Genomic DNA, 23,443 nt, shown 5'->3' on the forward strand with positions numbered 1-23,443 from the left:
CCGTTGCTGCGCTTAATTGCCGTTGGCTCGCTGAGTCAGGAGTGCTGCTCACCGTGCTCTATATGCCCACTGGTGGCGAACCGTTGTCACTGCATTACAGCGCCTCAGCAAGAGAAGTGCAGGCAGCACAAGAAAAATGAAAGCAAATAAACAAAAAAGAAAAGAGGTAGGGGGTGTCATTACTTCTGATGTCCATTCTGTCAAAAAATGAAAGCTTAAATATGACTATATTGGTTTACTGCAATCAACAGCTATTGCGGGGACAGATGGCAACTTGAAGAAATTGTTGCATTTCTAAAATATTTGAAAAAGTACAATAGTAACACATAGCAAAACATATAGTATAGATTAGCAAAAGCAGAAATTAGTATAAAACATGAAATAGTTGAAAAGTGGAAAATAGCATAAATTAGCATGAGCATAAATTAGTACAAAACCAGAAATTGTTGAAAGGAAACATAACAAAAAAGCACAAATAGCACAGAAAGTTGATAATTTTGATATATGAATTGCTAAAATTGATTAAAGTTTACAGAAGACCTTTGTAGGCAGTAAAGGTTTACAAAAATGTTTACTTGGCATTTTTTAGAAGTTAAACATTTTATAAATACAAAAAAAATTTGAAAACCATTTTAGAAAAAAAAAATACTTGAAACTGTCATTAAGAATTATATAATCTGTTGTTAGAAAATCTGTGCCTGACCAAGACAAAAATGTGTTGAAATATTTAACACATACAGTGTGTTATAATGTTCTGTACATTTTAACACATTGTGTGTTAAAACGAACACAAAATGTGCATTAAAGGTAATACATTTTTGTGTTATTTTTTAACATGTCTTTTTTAAGAGAGTTGGTCCTCGCACCCTGCTGTGCCAGGCCATTATCCTCAAGAGCCGCTGACTCCCAAGTGCGGATTACAGCCTTGGTAATTAATATATTACCAGTTTAACTGTCTGAAATGGCCATCAGCTAAGCCAAGTTGCATTTAGCTGTAAAGTTTGTTTTTATTCAAACTTCAGCAGTTTTCTAGTTCTGTTGAGGTAGTGACATCAATTTGTGACATCACACAAATTGATGTCACAGAGAGTGATGCATTGATGTCACAAGGCTGCAGTCTTGAATTCTACGGTCATTACCACTGCAGAAGTCGCAGAGTAAGCATAAGTATTGTCTCTTAAGTGATTGTGTTTTTGGATTTATATACAGAGTCAGCTCAGTATGTGGTTGTTTGACATATTGAAAAAAGTCAGCATGTTGTTCGTCAACAGACAGACTCTGACGGAAGAAAATGAGGAGAACATAAACATGATTAAAATTAGAAATAAAAAGCTGGAGAAGGAGAAAAGCGCCGTCTTGCTGAAGATAAACACTGCCCTGGAGCTGGAAAACATTGCCCTGAAGCAGGATAACACTGCCCTAGAGAAGGAGAACACCGTTCTGGAGCAGAAAAGTGCCATCTTGGTGAAGATAATCACTGAACTGGAGCAAGAAAACACTGCCCTAGAAAAGGAGAAGACCGCTCTGGAGCAGAAAAGCACTGTGTTGGAGCAGATAAACACTGCCCTGGAGCAAGAAAACACTGCCCTGGAGCAAGAAAACACTGCCCTAGAGAAGGAGAAGACCGCTCTGGAGCAGAAAAGCACCGTGTTGGAGCAGATAAACACTGCCCTGGATCAGGAAAATACTGCCCTAGAGAAGGAGAAGACAACTCTGGAGAAGAAAAGCACCATGTTGGAGCAGATAAACACTGCCCTGGAGCAAGAAAACACTGCCCTAGAGAAAGAGAAGACCACTCTGGAGCAGAAAAGCACCGTGTTGGAGCAGATAAACACTGCCTTGGAGCAGGAAAACACTGCCCTAGAGAAAGAGAAGACCGCTCTGGAGAAGAAAAGCACGGTGTTGGAGCAGATAAACACTGCCCTGGAGCAGGAAAACACTGCCCTAGAGAAGGAGAAGACCGATTTGGAGCAGAAAAGCACTATTTTGGAGCAGATAAACACTGCCCTGGAGCAAGAAAACACTGCCCTAGAGAAAGAGAAGACCACTCTGGAGCAGAAAAGCACCGTGTTGGAGCAGATAAACACTGCCTTGGAGCAGGAACACACTGCCCTAGAGAAAGAGAAGACCGCTCTGGAGAAGAAAAGCACGGTGTTGGAGCAGATAAACACTGCCCTGGAGCAGAGAAGCACCATGTTGGAGCAGATAAACACTGCCCTAGAGAAGGAAAAGACCACTCTGCAGCAGAAAAGCACCATGTTGGAGCAGATAAACACTGCCCTGGAGCAGGAAAACACTGCCCTAGAGATGGAGAAGACCGATTTGGAGCAGGAAAACACTGCCCTAGAGAAGGAAAAGACCACTCTGGAGCAGAGAAGCACCGTGTTGGAGCAGATAAACACTGCCCTAGAGAAGGAAAAGACCACTCTGCAGCAGAAAAGAACCATGTTGGAGCAGATAAACACTGCCCTGGAGCAGGAAAACACTGCCCTAGAGATGGAGAAGACCGATTTGGAGCAGAAAAGCACTGCCCTGGAGCAGGACAACACTGCCATGGAGAAGGAAAAGACCACTCTGGAGCAGAAAAGCGCGGTCTTGGAACAGATAAACACTGCCCTGGAGCTGGAAAACACTGCCCTAGAGAAGGAAAAGGCCGATCTGGAGCAGAAAAGCACCATGTTGGAGCAAATAAACACTTACTTGGAGGAAATAAATACCGCCTTAGAGCAGGAATACACCACCTTGGAGAAGGAGGGCACTATTTTTGAGAATATATACAAAAACCTGCAGCTTCAAGTGGAACAGTTGGAGAAAAGGCTGAGGGACACAGAGAAGCAGCATAAATAGCTGCCAGTAGTAAGTCTTGTCTAGCCATCATGAATACAGCATGTCTGTTTCAGACCAGCCACAGAAGCAGCAACCTGTATTCAGATGTGTGGTCGGAGACTTCTCCACTACACTTTTGAAAACGCAATATGCACTACACTTCTCCAGGGCTTCTCCAGGACTCGTCCTGTCGGTCTCCTGCCTGACCTGCAGGGCTTGGTAGCGAGTCCTGTCGGTTTCCTGCCCAACCTCCAACGCTTCGTAGCTAGTGCCGTTGGTCTCTTGGCTAACCTCCAGGGCTTCATAGTAACTGCATGGAGTTTGCATGTTCTCCCCATGCATGCGTGGGTTCTCTCCGGGTACTCCGGCTTTCTCCCAAAGTCCAAAAGCATGACTGTTAGGCACCTGACAATCCTACCCATGGGATCACTAATCACATCACTAATCATGTGTTTTGCGGCTGTTTCAGACCAGCCACAGAAGCAGCAGCCTGTAGTCAGACGTGTGGTTGGAGACTTCTCCACTACACTTTTGAAAATGCAATATGCAATACACTTCTCCAGGGCTTCATAACGAGTCCTGTCAGTCTCCTGCCCGAACTCCAATGCTCCATAGCTATTCCTGTTGGTCTCTTGGCTAACCTCCTGGGCTTCGTAGTAACTGCATGGAGTTTGCATTTTCTCCCCATGCATGCGTGGGTTCTCTCCGGGTACTCCGGCTTCCTCCCAAAGTCCAAAAGCATGACTACTAGGCACCTGATGAGCCTACCCATGGGATCACTAATCGCATAACTAATCACCTGTTTTGCGGATGTTCAGGTAAACAACCTGTACACGTGACTTTCCTTTTTTTGCTTGTCCGCAAGAGGAGTCTTTAATTCTTCGAAAACAATCCCATGTGCAAGTTTTGCACTAAATGTTCTGGTTTTATAGCTATTTAAAAACAGTTGATGAAATTTAAAGGTCTATAGGGCATGTCGTGGTTTTATAAAACACACTTTGTAAACAACATATTTAGTTGCTGACCGGACATGATCTGTACCATGTGACGGGAGAGACTGACCTTTCAAGACATCAGGTGATCGCTTTTGTAAATTCACTCCCGGGTCAGAGTTTTAACTGCGTAATTTGACACCCTGCAATGCGCTGTGCACATGCCCTACTGGCAGGAGGGCCCGTTTCCTGTTTATGGCTTGCTACTGCTGGAGATTCGTCCATCTTCCTTCAAGTCAGTTCATTGGTGATTCATTTTTTGGAAAATTTATTATTTGTGATGGCACAGCAGAAGAAACAATGATTTAGAGTAGCGGTTCTGTATCCCTCTGAAAAATGAACCCATTTAAATAAAGAAATCCCTCCATGGGTGATACCACGATAGAGAGCGTTCATTTTATAGCGTTAACACGGTGCTGTAAGTGGTCCGGTATGAAACGGGGGTGATAGAACAACACAGCACTTTTAAATTTCAATAATCAGAATGCAGATATTGTTTCCGTTGTTTTAAAAGGTTTATGTCAGTCTGCCTTTTCCCCATCGATACGCTTCCCGACCGCCCTGCACCATACGCGGTAAAAAAAAAAATTAAAAGACGCGCACATTGCGCAAAACTCTGAAACAGGAGAAGCGGGACATAAAACGGAGCGACGAACTAGATGTGAATTATGGCATAAAAACAGAGAATCTGACGCTGAACGGTGAAAAAATCAACACATGATGTGAAACACATGACGATTAGGAGGCGCAGCAGGTGATGAGTAAAGATTACTGATGGTGAGCGTCAATAAATGATAAAATAAATCTAGCAATAGGAAAGAAACTAAAGTGGACAAAGCAATAAACCAAGAGAGGATAAAACTAACCAAATGAAACTAAATGGAAATGAATGAAGAACACAATGCAAGAATAAACAAAGAAACTAAAGTAAATACAGAGGAATAAACTGGTATGGCAAGACCTTTTGAGCAATAATTAATAGAGAGACTATATGGCAAGAATAAACAGACACTATTTCCAGATAAAAGGTAAAATAATAGTGTTGAAGTGCCATGGGTTTGTTGAGACCACATCTAGTACTGAGAATAAATATATCTTACAGACCATAACATAAATAACTGATCACTTATTTATGTTTTTACTGTCAGTGTTAATGTCATGAGGCTGACGACTCCATGACACTTTCAATTTGACTCATTAGGATTTGATTAAGAACCAGATTTGTTCTTTGTAATTTCTGTCCAGTAAAACTATTAATCTATAAATCAATAGGCAGGTCTATATAAAGATATAATCCATGTTTCTGTCTCATATTTGTATGGCACTAAAAGTAACTTTTGTTTTTCCTCTGAAAGCTCTAGTTTGCACAATAAATGCCATGTGGGTGAAGTTTTATGGATGATACTCTGATGTCCCATTCTCCTGAAGGCAGCACAGAGCTGCACCACCAGAAACTGACAGAAACACTGAAGAGAAGAAGAGCTATGATTAATGTAGTTACAGTTCTATCCATGTTTTAATGTTGCAGAGCTCAGTCGTTTTGCAAATAGTTCAAAGTTTAAACTGGCATGTTGAACATCTTTTATCTGGTCGTTTTGTGTAATATTTAACAACTAGAAAATTCCTGCAGAAATTTTAAAGGGGCATGCCAAAGTGTGGCCGTCGGATTTTTAATAAAGCGTTCCGATGGTAAAAATTAGCAATCATGCTTAAGAAAGCTGCAGTGTAGTCAATAACCTGCGGGGAGTCAGAAGCATGTTTTCTTAAGCTGTACTCGTACGGTAGTATGAGCATTTTTGCTCATTTTAGTATGTTGCATAAGCTAAAATGAGCCTGAATGCTATTGGAGCATCAGTAGCATGTTGTCTGTCATTACTTACGTCACACATGGCAGACCAATCCTTGCTCCGACCAAGCTTCCAACCAAAAAAAAACCTGACCTGTGTAACAGGTCACAAACACGACAAAAGTCTTTTTAAATCCTGAAATTATTCAAATAAATTCTTCATAAACCCAATATATTACCCGGATAACAGTTTATATATCAACCTGATAACAGTTTATGACGGAGTATTTCCTTGCAAACGGCTACGTTTTTAGCCTTAGCTCTCTGCTAAAAGGAAAAGTACAACACGGTGAAAATGTAAGAAAATAAACACAAAACTCACCAAAACCGATGTAACTTAGTTCTCATTAAATCCCAGTCAGTTTTCGACCAGGTAATTTATGTTTTCTCAACTATATTAAGCTTTTCCGTTCATCGCCGCTCTTTTCCTACGAATCCTCTTCTGCTCTCTCTGTCAGGTTTGTGATCTGTAGCATCACCCAGGCGCCGCGTCTGTGCCGCTGGTTCCTTAAAGGAGCAGCGACGTTATTTTCTGTCCATAGACTTTTAATCAACTATTTATTCTTATTTATGTCAGATTTTAACATGGGGGGACATATGTGTAATGGTTATAGTCTTGAATCAGTAGTATAATGCTGAAAACACAAGCAGTTGTAAATACCAGTAAACCCTACAGTGCAGTCCTGGGGAGCTGCAGTTCCAGACACTGTGTTCTGTTGCTATGGTAATTAATCCCCTGCAGCTGTGAGAGCAAAAGAGCGGGAAAATCCTCTTCAGACACAGTTTCTATACTCGGGAGACACCAGGCGTCAGTCTGAAGGACCCTGACAAAAAGCATAAGCCCTAGCAAATTTTTGTAAACATTGTACACGAGCAGGCATGTGTATCTATGTTATGACCAACTTTCAGACCAATAGGGCGATATTTATGCCTGTGAGGGGGAGTTAAAAAGGGTTTTTGAGTCAGCCATAAACAGTCCTGTGTGTGTGTTTCATAGAGAAAGATTACTGATTCTGTGAGACACAAAATCTCAAATTTTTTCGTTTTTATTAATTTATGTAATCATTTTAACTCCGATCCCCAATAAAAATAATAGCTCCCTTCTCGGCATCGAGCCGCACGATTTGATACCACTTTTGTGGGTGGGCACGCAGCGGTACGAGCCGCATTAACGGTAATGGAAGAAAAATAAAGATATATATATAAAAAAAAAATAGACGTTCTATTGGGTGTAGAACAATAGGTGCCTGCCATGCAATGCATGGAGGCAGTACTGACTTCAGTACTGCTCTCCTTATGCATTGCTATGGCATGCCCCTAATTAATTTATTTTCATCAGTATTTGCTAAACGGCAGCAGCTCATCAGCTCGTTTTTTCTTGTGCAGTTTGTGTCTACTGCGCACACGTCATGTCTGAAGCAGTAACCATGGACGATAGTGATCTTGTTTATGGAACAGTCAGTGATCTGTTGCTGCACACCAAAGCCTAGTGCAACAGTCAGCCCTCTTCATGTGTGTAAACAAACACATGTGGCACAAGCGTAACACGTGTCAGGTGCCCCTCAGCGTGTACGTTGTGTGGGTTTAACGCCTAATTCGCTCTTCCTGTGTGCCTGTGTGTGTGTGGGAGGCCAGTCAATCAATCTCCCATCGCAGTGCGGAGGCCTGGTTAAACACTCTTTGTTGTCAGCTGTTAGGTTGTATTGTGCTGCTGACTGGTTGCTTGTTTAAACAGTTGTTTGCGTTTACCTGCGCCTTCATGGATGTCCTCTCATCGCCACACACACAGACACACGTATCGGATACGTATGTTATGCAACAGTTAGGTTACCTGCTGCTACCCTGTACCGCCGTTTTGTGGAAGGTGATGGAGGATTGTTTTTGTGTTTGTCCACCTGCAAACGTTTTGTTATGCGAAACACAACTCAGTCACGGCTGTTGCCGACGAACGATTCACTCTGTTGTAAGAACGATAGGCGTAAACGGAGCCAAACTACGCACGGATGTCGCTCCAGGCCAACTTGCAAAGTAGTATTCAAGCCAACGCCAAGTTGGGATGACGAGAATACATTTGTCTAGAGCGGCATGATATTAGGAAATATTGCTCTCTGTTGTTATTATTATATTGTAAAAAGTCAAAGAAGTGTTTGAATTCAAATTTTAATGTGCAAATCTTTAAATTAAAAGTGTAATTTATCTTTTTGATTAAGAGCAACTGCAGTTTTTATTAATCATACAACTCATGGATTTTTCTATTTTAAATTTTCCCTTTTGATTGTTTTCAGATTAACTCAATTGTTTGTGTTTTGTAAGAGATGTAGTCCACGTGATGTCACAGGTAAAGTAGTAGTCTAAGAAGGCTAGCGATGGACTTGGAAAAGCAAAAGAACCTACAAGGATTTAGGCTGTTGTGGTAAATTTTAGCTTCGTATTACCTCAGTCAGTTGTAATCAACTGGAAATACTGTTGAACTTCTTGGAGGCTACAAACCTCTGCATCTCAGAACGTAATCTTGAAGAGATTTCTGCCTCTTACTAAAACACATCTGTCAGTGAATTGTTAATTAGGTTAACAAACTACCTCATGATTCTTACAGTTTGTGAAATTCCTGCCCTCAAGTCCTAATCTGTGCTCACCACCTGCTCTGCTTGTGCTCTTGAATCTCTTGGCCTTAATTTTTTCCCTGTACGTTGGGGGAACTAGTTTTACCTCAGTTTGCTCACATGTGCTTCAGTCAGGATCAAAGCGTCTTGTCAGACCTACTTTCATGTGCGTGGAAGTGATGCTGTCCAACTGGCCTATGTGGCAGCTGGGATTGTGCCCTGGTCTTCATCACGTCGGCCCCGTACACACCGCAGTGACAGCCGATAGGGGTCAGCGTCTCTGCTTTCACTCACCAGACTTGCCGCTCACTTGACTTTAATGAATATAAAAGTGTGTCAAGAACCTGCTCTTATCGTAACAGCCGGTTGGGGATGTTCAATCAGACGAAGCTCATGACATTAATTTCAGAACCGTGTGGCGTAAGACTCCTGGTTTGAATTATGACTTCACTTCTGGTATCTGTGTTGTTCGGGCTCAGATGACTGATTGACTCATCACGAGTCCAACTTCGATACATTACAAAGAGTCAACGTACACACTTAAATGGGGGGATAAAAAACAAATCACAGGAAACGACATATATGCTGTAGTTCGCACACGTAAAGAAATACACAGATGTTATCCCTCACGCCGTGATTGGAGCCTCCCGGTGCTCCATTGCGTCATGGAATCAGACGCACCATGTGCAGCTCTGCTCTTGGCTCTGAACATGCAGAGTGTGATTCCTGAGACAAGTCTAATTTATGAGTCGGTCATCAGCTGACAGAGCAGTTACCCTCTGTTCCTCGGAGGCCCCGTGCATGCGGGCCCCCATCATTTGTTGTTCGATGTGGGTGGGTTGCTGCATGTGTGTCTGTGTTTCAGGTTGCAGGAATATCCGCAGCCTGAGTCGTCCGCTTGTCTTTCTTATTTTTTTTCTTCTTCTTTCGACTTTCTCCACACAATTGCTGGGATTTAACAATGACCACATGTGTTGAATGTTTACAAAACATGGAAGTTTAATCAAAACCTCTTTCAATTTTATCCAAACTGTTTGCATGGTGTCATTTGCTTATACTCACAAGTCCAGCTTCTAGACAATGGTTATACATTTATTTCTGAGGAGCAATTAAGAGCACCGTTTACCTCATTTTGACATTCAGTTTGGTGAGAATGCATTTTAACCCTAAAGTTTGCTGGCCACCATATGTACAACAACAAATTACTTCTGTTTTTTTATTCTATAACTTTTCAGAGTGCGACATATTTAATAGGTTTTCTTTTGTTTGTTCTTTATTAAAGATTGCTCAAATTGTTCTGCTGTGCAGAATTATTTTCATTTATTGCACGACAGTACTTTTCCCTTAATTTTTAATATTCTTGGGGGGAACAGTTAAACTCTAATCTTTATTTGTATTTTCAGGCTACATTTATTATTATCACCCCAATGAAGAAATATGTAAATTTATAAATTGGTTTTATCACAGAAGAATCATCCAATTGCTCTTAAATTTGCAAGTAGTGCAGTTAATTGGTACCAGTAACAAGTCCCATAGAATACATCTAACTTCACTTTTTTTTCATTCTTGCTTTTTAAAGTTACTTAGACTTTCTAGGAGCTTGTAGTTTATCCGTGATTTTGTGTTTTCTTGGGGAAAAAGATATGATGTGATGCAGATCCCCATTACCCTTGGCCAGTTCTCTGGAGGAGGACTCAGATTTATCTTGTCACTACATAGCTTTACGGCAGTAAATTGGGTTAAAAAAAATGTTGCAAGGCTCATTGTGGCAAGACATTTTTACTGAGAGCTGCAGTAGAGAGTGACATCTTGTGGGCACTAACCGAGCCACCATCACAAACAGCCAAAAATTAGTTTACTAAACACAACTGAAATCATGTTTGTTGATCAGATGAGACTAATGGCACACACCACAAAGTCTGTATCCGAAAGACACCACCGGCCTCTTCGTTATTTGGTGTTAAACTGCCTGCAGCAGTGTGGACGCCCCAAGGTACATCACCTAGCGATCTTCCTCAGACCACTGGATGATTTGCTTTGGGTAACAGATCTTCCGAATTGAAAATACTTGACATTTCTGACTAAACTTTCAGGATTTCTGCAGAGTCTTAAATATTTAAAAGTATTAATTTAATCTTTTTGGATTTTAAAAAGTCTAAACTTCATCCAGCTTTGCCATAAAAGGCTAAAATTAAAGTTTAATCATTTTGTAAATGTGCACGTTAATTCTTTACTTCTGTTTTTTATTTACCTTAATTTGTTGAGGTGCTCCTGTGGTAATCATTTGTTATGCTGGTTGGAGTTCCAGCTTAAGAACTTGGGTATTTTATGGTAAAACAAAACTACAGAGCAGCAGAACTCACCATTTAAGTTCTTCTCCTGAAAGTGGTATTTTGTTTGGGGAAATGAAATACAATTGTTCTTGTCAAATTATGTGAAGTTGTTAATTGGTCAAGTTAGCCTAAGTTAACTTGACCAAGTTTAACTCGGCTCTCAAAAAGTCTCAAATTTACCCCATTGATATTTGCAGAAACCCTGAAGCATTAATGACTAAAGCCCAGAAATCCATTCTGTCTCAGCGCACCTTTAATTTCCCCTTGGGATCAATAAAGTACTTTTTGAATTTGAATTGACTTTGAATCAACTTGACGTCCATGTGTGAAAGGTGCCAAGTGACTCAGGTTCTTTGACCAGATGTATCATGGTGTCTGCTTTCCATAAACCAAAACTTTTAGGCAGCAAAACACTTCCAGGTTAAAGCTTGGGGTTTCTAAAAATCATTCTGTGCCATATTATACAGACGCTATAAAAATAAATTTCTTTTTTTATGTTATTACAGTTTTTTTTTGTTTTGTTTTTTTTATTTCCATGTGTGCGCATGTGGTGTTCTGTATAGTGTCAGTCATTTCTTGTCTGCTATATGGGTAGTTTCACTCCTAACATCAGATGACCTGTTTGTTTTGGTCACACACAACATCTAAATATGTAAGATGGGTGTCAGCCATCCAGTAAACACTGGAAACAGATCTTATCAGACTTTGGCCACAGTTGGCGTCAGTGTCGTGCAGTCGGTCGGTCACTGTTTACAGCTTGACATGCAAACTAACTGTGACAGACCTGGGGTGGATTTTCATTCAGATACTGAGTTACAACAAAGGGGGCTGCGCAATAACAGATCCCCACAAAATAAGTGGATACTGTTGAACTGTTCTCTGCTCAGATTTTAAGATTAAGATTTGAATGAATGTGCGTTTGATTAATAATGTAGTTTGAATTAATGGAGTGCCAACCATCTTGATTTCTTCATCCATACTTTTGGACATCTTGGATCATTTACTTTTAGCCAACATCAGCATGGGTAGCCATGATGAAAACAAATCAATAGGTTAATGGAACAATTTGTTGGTTTTTTTCAGCATCTCTGTTTCTACCCCTTCTGGGGTTTTTTTGTCACTCATTTACATCTGTCAGTGATGCAACAGGTGTTCCAATATTGGTCCTGCTCACATGTCACCATGGCTGTTTATCCTCTTTCTGTCGGCCCAGCCTCACACCCCCTCTATTTACCTTACCTGGTGTGATGTGTGTTCACAAGGCTGACCTGCAGTAAAGTGCTCACACTCCCTTGACACTACATTACGTTTGATTATGTTCTTACTCTCACCTCAAACCTTCTTCGACCTTAAATTCAGAGTTTTGTTTTTTTTTTTTGTAGAAAAGAATGTCCAAAGCTGACAAGAGACAAAACTCCACACAACCTACAGATGTAATTTCAGCCAAAGTATTCAGCAAAGAACTGGCTTGAGTGGACTGAATAAAAGCAACATCTTCCTTTAGTGTTCCTGATTAAAAAGCAATGTAGCCTATATAACCTGTGTTGTAAACTGGCAAAATGTTAAAAATATGTATGGGTATGAATGCTTTTGCTATGCTGATGGTTACAGAGCTCTATGCGCAACTATCATGAGAAAGTTCAACATTACCAGAAGAAAATACCGGTAATGAAAACCAAAGCAAGAATTGAGGCAGAGGTCGAGGGACAGACGGGAAGATGGACACTTTGGCTTTAATCTCGCCCATAAGACAGTTTAAACAAAATTTTTGAACTGAGATCAAGGAAGTTCAGAGGCCTTTGTTGACTCAGTACATCTGTGTATTTTGGTTTGTGTCTGTTCTTTTTGTGACTTCACGCTTTGCAGTGCTGAAAGAGGCAAGTGTTTGTTTGACTAAGCCGGGGCTAAATTTCCCAAATACTTGACTAGGAATTTTGGAAAACGTTTGCTTAACTTACACAATTAGAACATACATTGTAGTATTAAAATCGCTGAACTTATTTTCCCAACAACACAAACTCAGTCCACTTCATCTTAGTTTTTCTTATTTTTTTATTGTATTTCAATGCAACAATCGTGCAAGGTTCTGGGAGAGGCGAGCAGAAGATTGCAGAGGTGGAATAGCAAAAAGGGGGAAATTCCAAAGATAACTCTATCAGAGGCTGGAAGGGCCAGATTGACAGACGACCCAGTCCAAACAGCTCGATTTAGCCCACAGGAACTCGGACTGAACTTCTGCACCGCAGGAAGACACGTATGAAGCAACGAGGGTGTGTGAGGAGTGACTAGATTGAGGCGAGGGGAAAAATGTAGAATGTGGAGAAAAATGAAAAGGCGCAAGTAATGCCAGGATGGTGATTGCTGGGCCAAAGATTTTGACTGAGAAACGAACTTGACCACTTTAGGCAATAAAAAAAATTATAAAAAACGAACTATAAATGTTTAAATGGGGCGGTATTATGTATTTTCCAGGCACAAGGTGCCAGTTTATAGCACAATCAAGTAACTATTTTTGCCTTTAGATGTACAATTGTTGTATATATCAAACATAACTTAAAAGAAATTTGACTTTGCAATTTGACGCCTTAAAATTCAGCCTCTGTCTATTTAAGAAGCTCCTGCCATCCATAAATGAATCAAGGCATCACTCTAGGTATGTTTTTGATTAGAGAAAAACGCAACATGATTTTAAGCTCAAAAAAGTCTGTTTTACATAACTTCCCAACCCATTTAAGATTACCACTTTTTTTTTTTTTTTACATTTTACAGCTATTTCTGCACCAGCAACATCTCATAATGTGGGATAACCAGCTTGAAAGGTTTTTAGAACAGTTTCTGATGGAGGGTTCATGTTCCTGCTGTCTTTGCAGGTGTTTCGTGTGGCCAGTGTTTGTCTAGGCAGCCCACCTGACACCATCTGCTGGGAGTACAGGGACAAGGACAAGAACTTCCACCGCATGGGACCACTCACGCCCCAGCAGTTCTACAGGGAACACGTCAAACCTCTTTACAACATTCAGGACAAAGTACTCACCACATCAGACAGACCACACAAACATGAGTTGCATACTTGCAAAGCGAAGCTGTTCGGTCTCAAAACTTGTGCGGTTCCTCCCCGTGCTCAGGTCTGCCTTGTAAATGACCCCCGACCGCAGAATCCTTACGGGAAGCTGTACAGCGTAGAGTTCCTCGGGAACATGGTTGGAGGTCGCAAGACTCTGTATAACAACCAACCCATCCAGCTGCTGAAGAACGCCGCAGCGGACTCCATCAAGGAAGGAGAGGTCCGTGGGAACAACTGGACATGACTGTTGCCACAAATATTTGTAAACTATGGATTCTGGAAATTGAAAAATACCTTCTTCTATTTTTTTTTTTTAATGTCTGTTTGTCTTTCCACTTCTCTCAGGCCGTGTGGTTTGGATGTGACGTCGGGAAACATTTCCACAGCAAACTGGGCATTAATGACATGAATGTGTGAGTAAATTTAATCCAAGTTTCTCTCAAGAATGGATGAGGTTTTAGACTGTTCTAAATTTCCCTTCAGTTGTGATAAAAACACTCTAAAAACACTCTACGCAGAACTAGAAGACAGCAGGAGATAGCTTTGTTTTCAAATATGAGAACCTGGCTATTAAGGGTAATGTCTCCACCAAACAGAATCCCTTTCATTCACTTTTGGGTTCCAACCCAATTTCCTCTTCTTGTTCATGTAAATGGAACAAAACTCTAATAGTCTTGCAAAAGTATACATACCGCTTTAACATTTTTTCTCATTTTCATAGCACAATAACCAACCTTAGTGTAGCGTATATTGAATTTATGTGATTGATCAGCACAAATTAATGAACATTTTTGAATTGGGAGGTAATATAAATGGATGTTAAAATTAATTACGATTTAAAATCACCAGTTTTGTTTTTAATATTTCCTCATATTTCCTTCCAATCAACTTTGACTACCTTATCTGCCCCTGCCTTTTAGTTTCATCTGATAATAGCAAAAGGGACTTCTTATGGCTGTCTTTCATCAGTAGTTTTCTTCTTGCCACTTTTCCATAAAAGCCAGATTTGTGGAGTCCAGCACTGTTAGTTTTCCTGTCCTGTTAGGGTTTAACTCAGCTGGAGACTGCAGCTCCGAGGAGTTTTGTGGAAATAGGCGGTGCTTTGTGAGAGCAAGCGTTTAGGAACCCCAAATGGCTGCCACTGAAGATTAAAGGATTTCTCGACATGCATGAAAGAATTAAAGCAACACTCCAGGTATGTTTTTGATGGGGGAAGAACATTTTAACATGATATGAAGCTCAAAACAAAGTTGATTTCACATCACATAATAGGATTAAATTACAGGCAACTGGTTCACTTGACAGTTCGACGTTGGAACATACAATTTAAATAAATATATTCAAGTTTGTGGTTTCAAGGTGACAAAAATGGTATGAATGCTTTTGTAAGACTGTATCAGGTGTCGATCCATCCGCAGAGGAAATGTGGCTGATCTGTGTGAGTTGCTGGCGCCAGGCTTAACTTTTCCCGCTGAACTAGACCTGCATGGTGCCGAATGTCTGGTATCATCACTCAGACGGATCTGTTTCAACATGACGCCCAACGTAGCCTAATTTCTTCAGTCATTCTCAAGATGAGGAGAAACAGTGATGAGCTAGCTATTCTAAAATCCCAGACTTGTGCTTTTGGCTTTCTTCTTAATCCTTCTAAAATATATTTAAAGGATTACTTTTAAGATGGTCTTATGAAAAGATGCTTTTAGTGCATAAGGGAAGTTGCCACCTGAGTTCAAACTGGAAACACTCTTGATTCCTCTGCAGGTTCAACCACGAGCTTGTGTTTGGAGTGTCTGTAAAGAACCTTTCCAAGGCAGAGCGACTGATATATGGCGACTCCCTCATGACGCACGCCATGATCCTCACTGCTGTTACAGACAAGGTACACTTCCACAAACCTACAGGCCAGGAATGTGACAAACTCATACGCACAGCACTGACTAACCACATGGAATACACACATTCAGAATTTCCCAGGGTTTTACTGTTTGTTTACTCAACTTTAATCTGCTGCAGTTTTTCATAATTCTGTCAATTTCCTCCATTGTAAGCAACCCCAGCTGTCTGGTCACTCTCTTCCCTCATGTCTCCAGTTCTCACTCTCATCTCCCCCCTTGTCTGTCTCCTGTCCTCTCTCTCTGTCAGGGTGGGAAAGAAGGTTACGAAAAATGGCGGGTGGAAAACTCCTGGGGCGATGACCGTGGAAACAAAGGTAAGAACCAAAACTCTTGATTGATCCTCAGAAATGTGTGATGCTGAAGGTTGAGTGCTTCAAACTGAACCTCCTGCTTTCCCCTAAACTTGGCACATTTTCCATTAAAGTCGTCCGGTCTGATGTTGACTCACAATGCTCCTGTTCATATGTATTTAATTAAAAACAGGATTAGAAGGAGCAGTTTCTGTTACGATGCATTTTATCTACTTTCGGCAGTGACAAACGACCCTACAAATACGTTTAGTGGGATTTATTTTGTAAAAGAACCACTGCACTTTACAAGAGGCACATGCATTATGCTATATCTGGAAGATTTAATTTGCTTTGGAAACAGGACATCTAAATATCTCTGCTCTCAGATATGAATTTGAGACCACAATTCATATACCTAGAGCACACCTCAAACTCAATTGTGATGTTGAGATTTCTTTTCTACCACCGCAAAATTAGTGCAAAAGACCTTCCGAAGCAAAAGTGTAACGAGAAATTAACAAAGCTTTAAATGTATCTGTCTAAATTATTGACTTAAATGATTAAATGTCAAACACAGTTTATCAGATTACAAGTAGTTCCATTGGATTAACTAATAACGTCCGCCTTGACCTCCTTTCAGTAGTGTAGCCACCATCCAGAAGAGGATGTCACTGGTCATCCTTAAGCAGAGCCAGTTGATACAGAAATAAAGGTGGCAGAGGGATCTTGGAACAGGAAGGTGAACAGTCCTAATGGAGTCTGGCGTGAGATGCCAGATGCACTTTATGGCGTTATGTTTTTAAATATAAATACTCGACAAGCTCCTTAAGCCTCATGGAGGATTTTGGTTTGCTACAAGTTCAACTAAGGTTTGCAAAATTAAAGGTGATGTGGTTCATTAAAAAGAGAGAGAGAAAGCTCTTTGAGTTCAAAACTTATTGTGCTTTTAAGGTATGTTCATAAATTTTAGATCTGTTCATGTATTGGTTTAGTTTCTTCCTTTTTCCTTTGTTCCCAGTGCGCCTTTGCTCCTTAGATCCTCCCGTGTGTTGATTTTTCTATATACATATGTAATCGCCTGTATCGCCTTGCACTGGCAGTCGGTCTGACTTTTTTTTTTTTTAAATGTGTGTTTTTTCTTCAAGTCAGTTTGTCTCGGTCTGGTGGCAGAGTACACCTATTGCGTTAATCCTTAAGTCAAAGCAAACGGTGATCTCAAGCTTTATTTCAAGGCTGGATTATAATTATAGGCTTCTGTCTTTTAAATGTTAAGGCAATTTTTTGTACGCCAAAAAAAAAAGGTTTTGAATCTTTCTACTTGTAATATTAAATCTATGAAATATCAGAATTATGAAAATTAATCAAATATTTTGTAGTTGGTTTTACAAGAACAGCAGATACTCCTGAGGTTTCTTCAACTCTCTCTGCCGCTTATCTCGATCTCTGGCCTCAACAAGCCCGTGGAAGTTCAGGGTGCCAAACACACACAGTTGTGTGCATTTAGGCACACAACTGTACTCACAATATTTGCTTGAGCCCACAAACCTTAGAGAGTATTAGGAAAATATGTAAAATCCCCCTCAGTCAAATCAGATTTATTTCATGCAGATCTTATTCCATAAACACCAGCAGACGGGGGATGAACATCCCCCCAACTCTAACCCATCTGCAGCTAAATTCATAAAGTTGTCAAGAACTAAACTTTGAGAAGTGGAATTCGTATGAAAGATAGGCTTTCTCGAGTAAAAGGTAAACGAGAGGTTGAAAAATAAGTAGAAGAGGCTGCGCCTGAAGTAAAAACAAAGCATGTAGAGCTGGTGAGAATTTGGGAACAGTGGCAGGGGAAGAAATCAAAGTTTTTGTGGTAGAGGGTCAAGAGGGAACAGTTATGGAGATAATAGTGCTTGTAAAAACCAAATGCCAAAGAGGACACAGGAGAGATTTAACTCTCTGTTCTTTCACCTTTAAACTGTCAGACACTATAATTGCGCCGCTCTCTCCACATCTCATTTTTATACCATTTTAAGCAAATATCTGGCTACACTACTGTGGGTTTTATGTTATACTTTTAAAGGAACATTTGGACAAGCCCGAGTCCCAAACATTTAGCATATCTTGTATCTGAACCTGGAATTATTCTGGCAGATAAAGATGATGGCTTAATTTCCCCCCAGTTCTACTCTGTTGTCAGGCAAACTCAAGAATAATATGTTAATTTGTGTGGAAGGACTTTGAATAAGAGGCTTTATTAGCTTTTAAGTATGTTTCCAATCCATCACAGTTATTCCCACCCAGTTATCTGTCCCTGCACCTCACTTAGAGTCCCGCTTTCATTTCCTTTTGAAGTAGGTTAGGAAGTGTCATTTGTTTTCACAATTATGTTTTACTGTCGTCATCAAAGCTACAATGTCTTAGCACCTCGTTCCTCATGCTGTGCAATTCCTTCTAATTTCCCCAAAGTTGCCTTTCACCCATGACCTATTTGTGCAGAACCTGTTTATCTCCTTGCTGTTGGTAGCAGGTCTCGTGCTTCCTTTGGGTATTGGGTTGGAGCATCTGAAATTTGAGCTCGTTCCCAGTGCATTACCTCGCACACTGATCCAGTGAGGGAGCTGGAGGTTTTTCTATATTGTATGGGCCATTTAATTAATTTATAGTCCAGACAATAAGTTAAATATAAAGAACTTTGTGGAATGCAGTAGATATTGGCTAAAATATTCCAAGTATTATGAGTTATCACTTTTTATGTCAATATAAAAATCATCCTGCTCGTTAGTCTCCCTACAGTCCAAGTCCACACCTGACCCTGACCTGACAGAGGTAAAAATGCTGAAGGTCACAGAGCGAGCTGGAATATATATATTTGTGTCCACTGTCTGGTACCCCAGTGTCTTCTCTTTGGCTGAAGAATAAAGCAAATGCAGAAGTACGAAAAGCCAAAGTGCCTCAGATGAGGGCGGCTCCCTTCAGTGCTGTGCCCTGTTGAGTTAGACAGATGAATGCAGTGGGCTGCTACCCAGACCCTAAGTATTGTCATTGTTCTTCTAAAACGCATGCAAAGTCTTTTGCTGCAACTTGCTTTTTTATGTGAAATGCAAGACAGCTGTTTTACACTCTCCCAGCTCCTACTACATCAATCTGTCCTTTGCTCTGTCAGCCTAAAGGCAAATAACACCCAACATTTCCACACACACCATGCCACCCAACATGTGCGTTCCAGGAACATCACACCAGCTCACAGGAATACCACAGTGGGAATTGGGTAACGTGCCATACGAAGACATGCGTGCTTGGAAGAACGTGAATACGCAACACATGCCATCTTGATACATTGTTTTGAACTGTGGCACGTTCTTGCAGTTACCCTGACGTCCTTGATAAGTGTACTTGACAGTGGGAGTGTTTTCTCAACTCTGAGCATGTTTTGAAGAGAGGAAAAGCAAGCTGAATTCAGTTTTTAACAGGATTTTAGCTGTTGCTGAGTTGCTTTCCACATTCAAATGCAGACAAATTTTGAAATCATGCTGAACGGTGACGTTGGAGGAACCGGGCAAACATTTTGTTTTTCACGGTGGTTGTGAAAAGTTGATACCAGGAATGCCGAGGACAACGTAGAAGGCCGTGTTATGAGGACGTCTGCTGAAACAATAGCTTAGCAACGAAGAGCATTTAAAGCCTATTGACATTAGCGAACAAAGACCAAAAACTGTCACCCTTAATTGACTTTTTCTTTACCTCCTCTACATGTATTTAAAGAAAGGAAAGTGAGAAATGGTTAATGTAACGTTGCTTGTTTTTTTTTTGTTTTTTTTAAGGAAAAGTGTAAAATTGGTTCCCTTTCTTTGAGGAGAAAGATGAATCTGTCTGCACAGGACTGAGAAATGTTGCATAACTTTCCCATGATAACTGCTTACCCATGCTAACTGAGCTGTGCTCTAATGAAAAGCTCATGAAAGAAATAATGGGTAAAGTTGTCCATGCAAGGAGAAAAGATCATAACGTAACCAGAAAAAATATTCCGCTAAATCTGCTGGTTGCAAGTTTGTTTGACCAAGAGTCATTTAATGTGTTTGATCTCTAAAATAATGAATCTGCCCTTTGTTTAGACTTCAGCACCTACTACCTGTTTAAACAGGACTGTTAGAGCAGTTTATCATGGACCCCGTCTTGATAGTTTTATATAAGAGAACATGTGCACATATTTTGGTACAGAAGGCGGAGAAAGCATAAGCAGAAAGTCTTACTCTCTCCAATAAGATATTTAGGCTTCCTTTCCATTCTTCAGGTTTTAGGAACGTTCTAAAATGAGAGTAGGAAAAATCTGTTATTATTGCTACGCACAATGTAATTGTTCAACATGAGTTTGACTTCAATTTGTTAATTTTTGTCTTTTATTTTTAAAGTTAGCTGTTGCTTTTTTTCGAGTCTGAGCAGTTTGTCCCGTTCTCTGCAGGTTATCTCATCATGACGGACGATTGGTTCTCGGAGTACGTCTACGAAGTGGTTGTGGACAAGAGGTTCCTCCCTCCTGATGTGCTGGAAGTGATGCAACAGGAGGCTGTTGTACTTCCTGCGTGGGACCCAATGGGATCATTAGCATAAATCCAGAAATCCAGGTTTTAGCCCCAGCCCTAATTGACTCCGCCCTTTTCCTCAGCCGCTTTTACCTCCAATACTTCCCTCACAGTCACCTCCCCATCCAAAAGAGCTTGTTCTTATAGGAAAAATAAAAACTTTTCTTTTTTTACTTGACTACCAGTGTCTTTTGTCTGCATCGCAAGTAAATTAACATACACATGAAGTCTGCACTGTTTGCTTTTCATCTTGGTGAATTGAGCTTGTGTTCTGTGCTCTGTATATCAAAGATCAGGAATGTTATGGCATTAGATTTAAGCCATTTAATTACCAACTACTTCTTGTGGTGTAGGCCAATAAGGTATGGCTGTTTGCGTGCTATACGTGGTTCATTCATTACAATCAGGAATTCAGATTTGGCTTACTATAGGAAATGGAGTGAGGGACACCTCTATTAAGCTTTTCTGGCTAAAAGCTGAAAACATCTCTAATGGCTGTTGTTAATCTCATCGTAATGCAGTTAAACATCCATGCAATGGGGAAAATGGGACCTCCAGTTAGCCAAGCATCCAGGTTTTGAACTGCCTAATTACCAGGGGGGAACTCCTGCGTGCGATAGGAAAACATACAAGCTCCACACAGAAAAGTCCCAACCTGACTGTGAACCCAGGGACCCACTTGTGGTAAGGCGGCTTCCCTAGAGCCTGTTCAAAACACTGGAGAGTGAAAAACATTTGTTTTGAAGTTTCCTTCCTTTTTAACTGTAATTTAGCTACCTCTGTTAAAACATTTGACATAAAACAATTGAAGCATGTAAATCTTTTACAGCTTTAATCTACAAGTACTTGTAGATTAAGTATCTGCAAGGATGCTTAATCTACAAGTATACTTGTGTATCGAGATCCATTTGATCCTTTGTTTCCTCTCTGACAACTATGGCTTTGGCTAAAAGATGCCAGTAAACAAATACCCTAAAAGGACAGGTAAAATGCATAATTAATCAGATGTATCATAATTATTTTAGGTATGTAGAAGAAAATATACATAAAGTAAAGTTTTTTTGTGTGTGTGTGTGTGTGCACGCTCATGAAACAATTTTGCAACTTTAGTTTCTACTAGAGGTGTGCCGATCGATCGGCCGCCGATCATAATCGGCCGATTTCCGTGAAAAAGTGTATGATCGGTGATCGCCGATCACACAAACCGATCACCTGCATCTCATTTCTCAGCCTGCCTGTGCAGCTCGTCCCTTTCCTTCACTCTGCGCAAACGCGCAGGAACAAATCCTAAGCGATGTCGTGTGGAACTATATCTCACTGAGTGAATGGGGTTAGTTTGCCTGTTATGGCGCAAAATTAAAGCACGTGGGGTGAAGCAGGTTAAAATGCATCAACACAACGAAGCTAATATGGCATAAAAATAATGTCATACTTGACGGAGTTTGGCTACATCGAGGCTCACTGCAGTAAAAAAGACATATGGAGGATCAGATGGCAGGTAAAGCAGCGCACAGCTACAAACACTCACCCGGATTAGCACGACGGTCAGAAATCTAAACAAATCAAATTATTTAAGTCTTCGAGCTGCGATGTAAGACGCTGGTTCTGCTCTCGCTGTTGAACCGCTGCTACGCGCTACAGGTAGAAATATTTCACAGACGGGGCCGCTTCTGCTCCACCTGGTAGTGACTCTCACACCGAACCTCTGCTTAAAGCTGCAGCATCTAACCTAAAAAATACATTTTACATATGTATTAAAACTTTCGCTTTCCTAACATGAGACAGATAATCTCTAAAAAAAAATAATCGATCTCCTCCCTGCTCTGCATAATTACTCTGCTCAGTCAGAAACAGCCACTCAGAACTAGCAGTAATCAGCTAGCCGCCATGCTATCAGGAAGTTTTCATTCAGTAACTCAGGATTGTTTATTGTAATGAATCCTGTATTTACCTTTGAATGTTAAGTTTTATACTTGAATTTGTTGGCAATGTTGAGAGGTTTTATTTTGACTCTTGTTATTATTTAGCCTCTTCAGAGCTTTCGTATGTTATCAGTCTGTTAAAGATAGTATTACTGATAGCAGTACAATTTGCACAATGCCTGTTTAGTTTTGTTCTTGGAAAAAGTTATTAAAAACAAGTTTTTGTCTAAATTAAGGTGAATTCATGGTTCCTTTTTCCACATAATGTAACTGGTGGTGCATATGATTAAAAAAATAATAATTATGTGATCGGTATCGGTGATCGGCCCTCATGGGTGATCGGAATCGGCAGGATTGGCACATCTCTAGTTTCTACACTTTTAACCAGTTTTTAACCAGTAAAGATGGAAAACCTTCTGAAATTATTTCATGACTTTTAGTTTGTACGTCACAAAGGCCTGGAAAATTGACCCACCGGAACGTCTACACTTTTAAGATCCACTAAACCTTGTCATCTCCTTTAACTTCAACTATACGCATGTTTGCAATTTATAAAACTGGTGTTTCATGGGGTTTTCTCTTGTGAATGCAGTCCAAAGGGACTGGCGGCTGTTACATTTATAGGTGCAGGGCGCAGAACAAAGCCCCGCTGTGAACTTACGAACCCATGCAACCGGGCTTACGGGTTCTGACGTCAAAAACGAGTCTTATGATGGTTTCAAAGTAGCAGCTATTTGTGTCTGACAAGAAGAATTAGCCCATCACTGAACCATACAGGACCAGTCGCTACACAACAGGCCTCGTAGCTGTCTGCCAATTTCTCTTTTTCTCTGCTGCCTCCTCTTTGTTGTTTGTGTGTGTCTGCAGTGACGAGGATTAACCTAGTGCGTCGGCTGATGCTGATTGGAATGACGGTCAACACCCGAGCGCAGCTACAGCACAAAGAGGGCATGGTGATTTAAGTGTCACCCTCACAGTTGCTGTGTTTTCTGTTTCAGCCCCTAATGGTGTTCCCTCTACCCCTTCTCTCTGCTTCTAATTCACACACACACGCGCACACACACACACACACAGAAAATGAAGGCTAAGTTGATTCCA

General features: G+C 40.6%; 1 protein-coding gene across 1 annotated transcript in view; it reads left to right on the top strand.

Moving 5' to 3' along the window:
* blmh (bleomycin hydrolase) overlaps positions 1 to 20,596 on the top strand; it is a 30,350-nt gene extending 9,754 nt beyond the window's left edge. The window contains exons 7-12 of the mRNA XM_008426040.3: positions 13,471 to 13,626; positions 13,726 to 13,884; positions 14,010 to 14,077; positions 15,426 to 15,543; positions 15,807 to 15,873; positions 20,303 to 20,596. Of these exons, the coding sequence (XP_008424262.1) occupies positions 13,471 to 13,626; positions 13,726 to 13,884; positions 14,010 to 14,077; positions 15,426 to 15,543; positions 15,807 to 15,873; positions 20,303 to 20,451 (717 nt within the window). The 3' untranslated portion in view covers positions 20,452 to 20,596. The remainder of the gene's footprint in view (positions 1 to 13,470; positions 13,627 to 13,725; positions 13,885 to 14,009; positions 14,078 to 15,425; positions 15,544 to 15,806; positions 15,874 to 20,302) is intronic.
* The last annotated feature ends 2,847 nt before the right edge of the window (positions 20,597 to 23,443 follow it).

The sequence above is a fragment of the Poecilia reticulata genome, chromosome 13 (assembly GCF_904066995.2).
Source record: "Poecilia reticulata chromosome 13, P_reticulata-male-v2, whole genome shotgun sequence".
Taxonomy (NCBI): domain Eukaryota; kingdom Metazoa; phylum Chordata; class Actinopteri; order Cyprinodontiformes; family Poeciliidae; genus Poecilia; species Poecilia reticulata.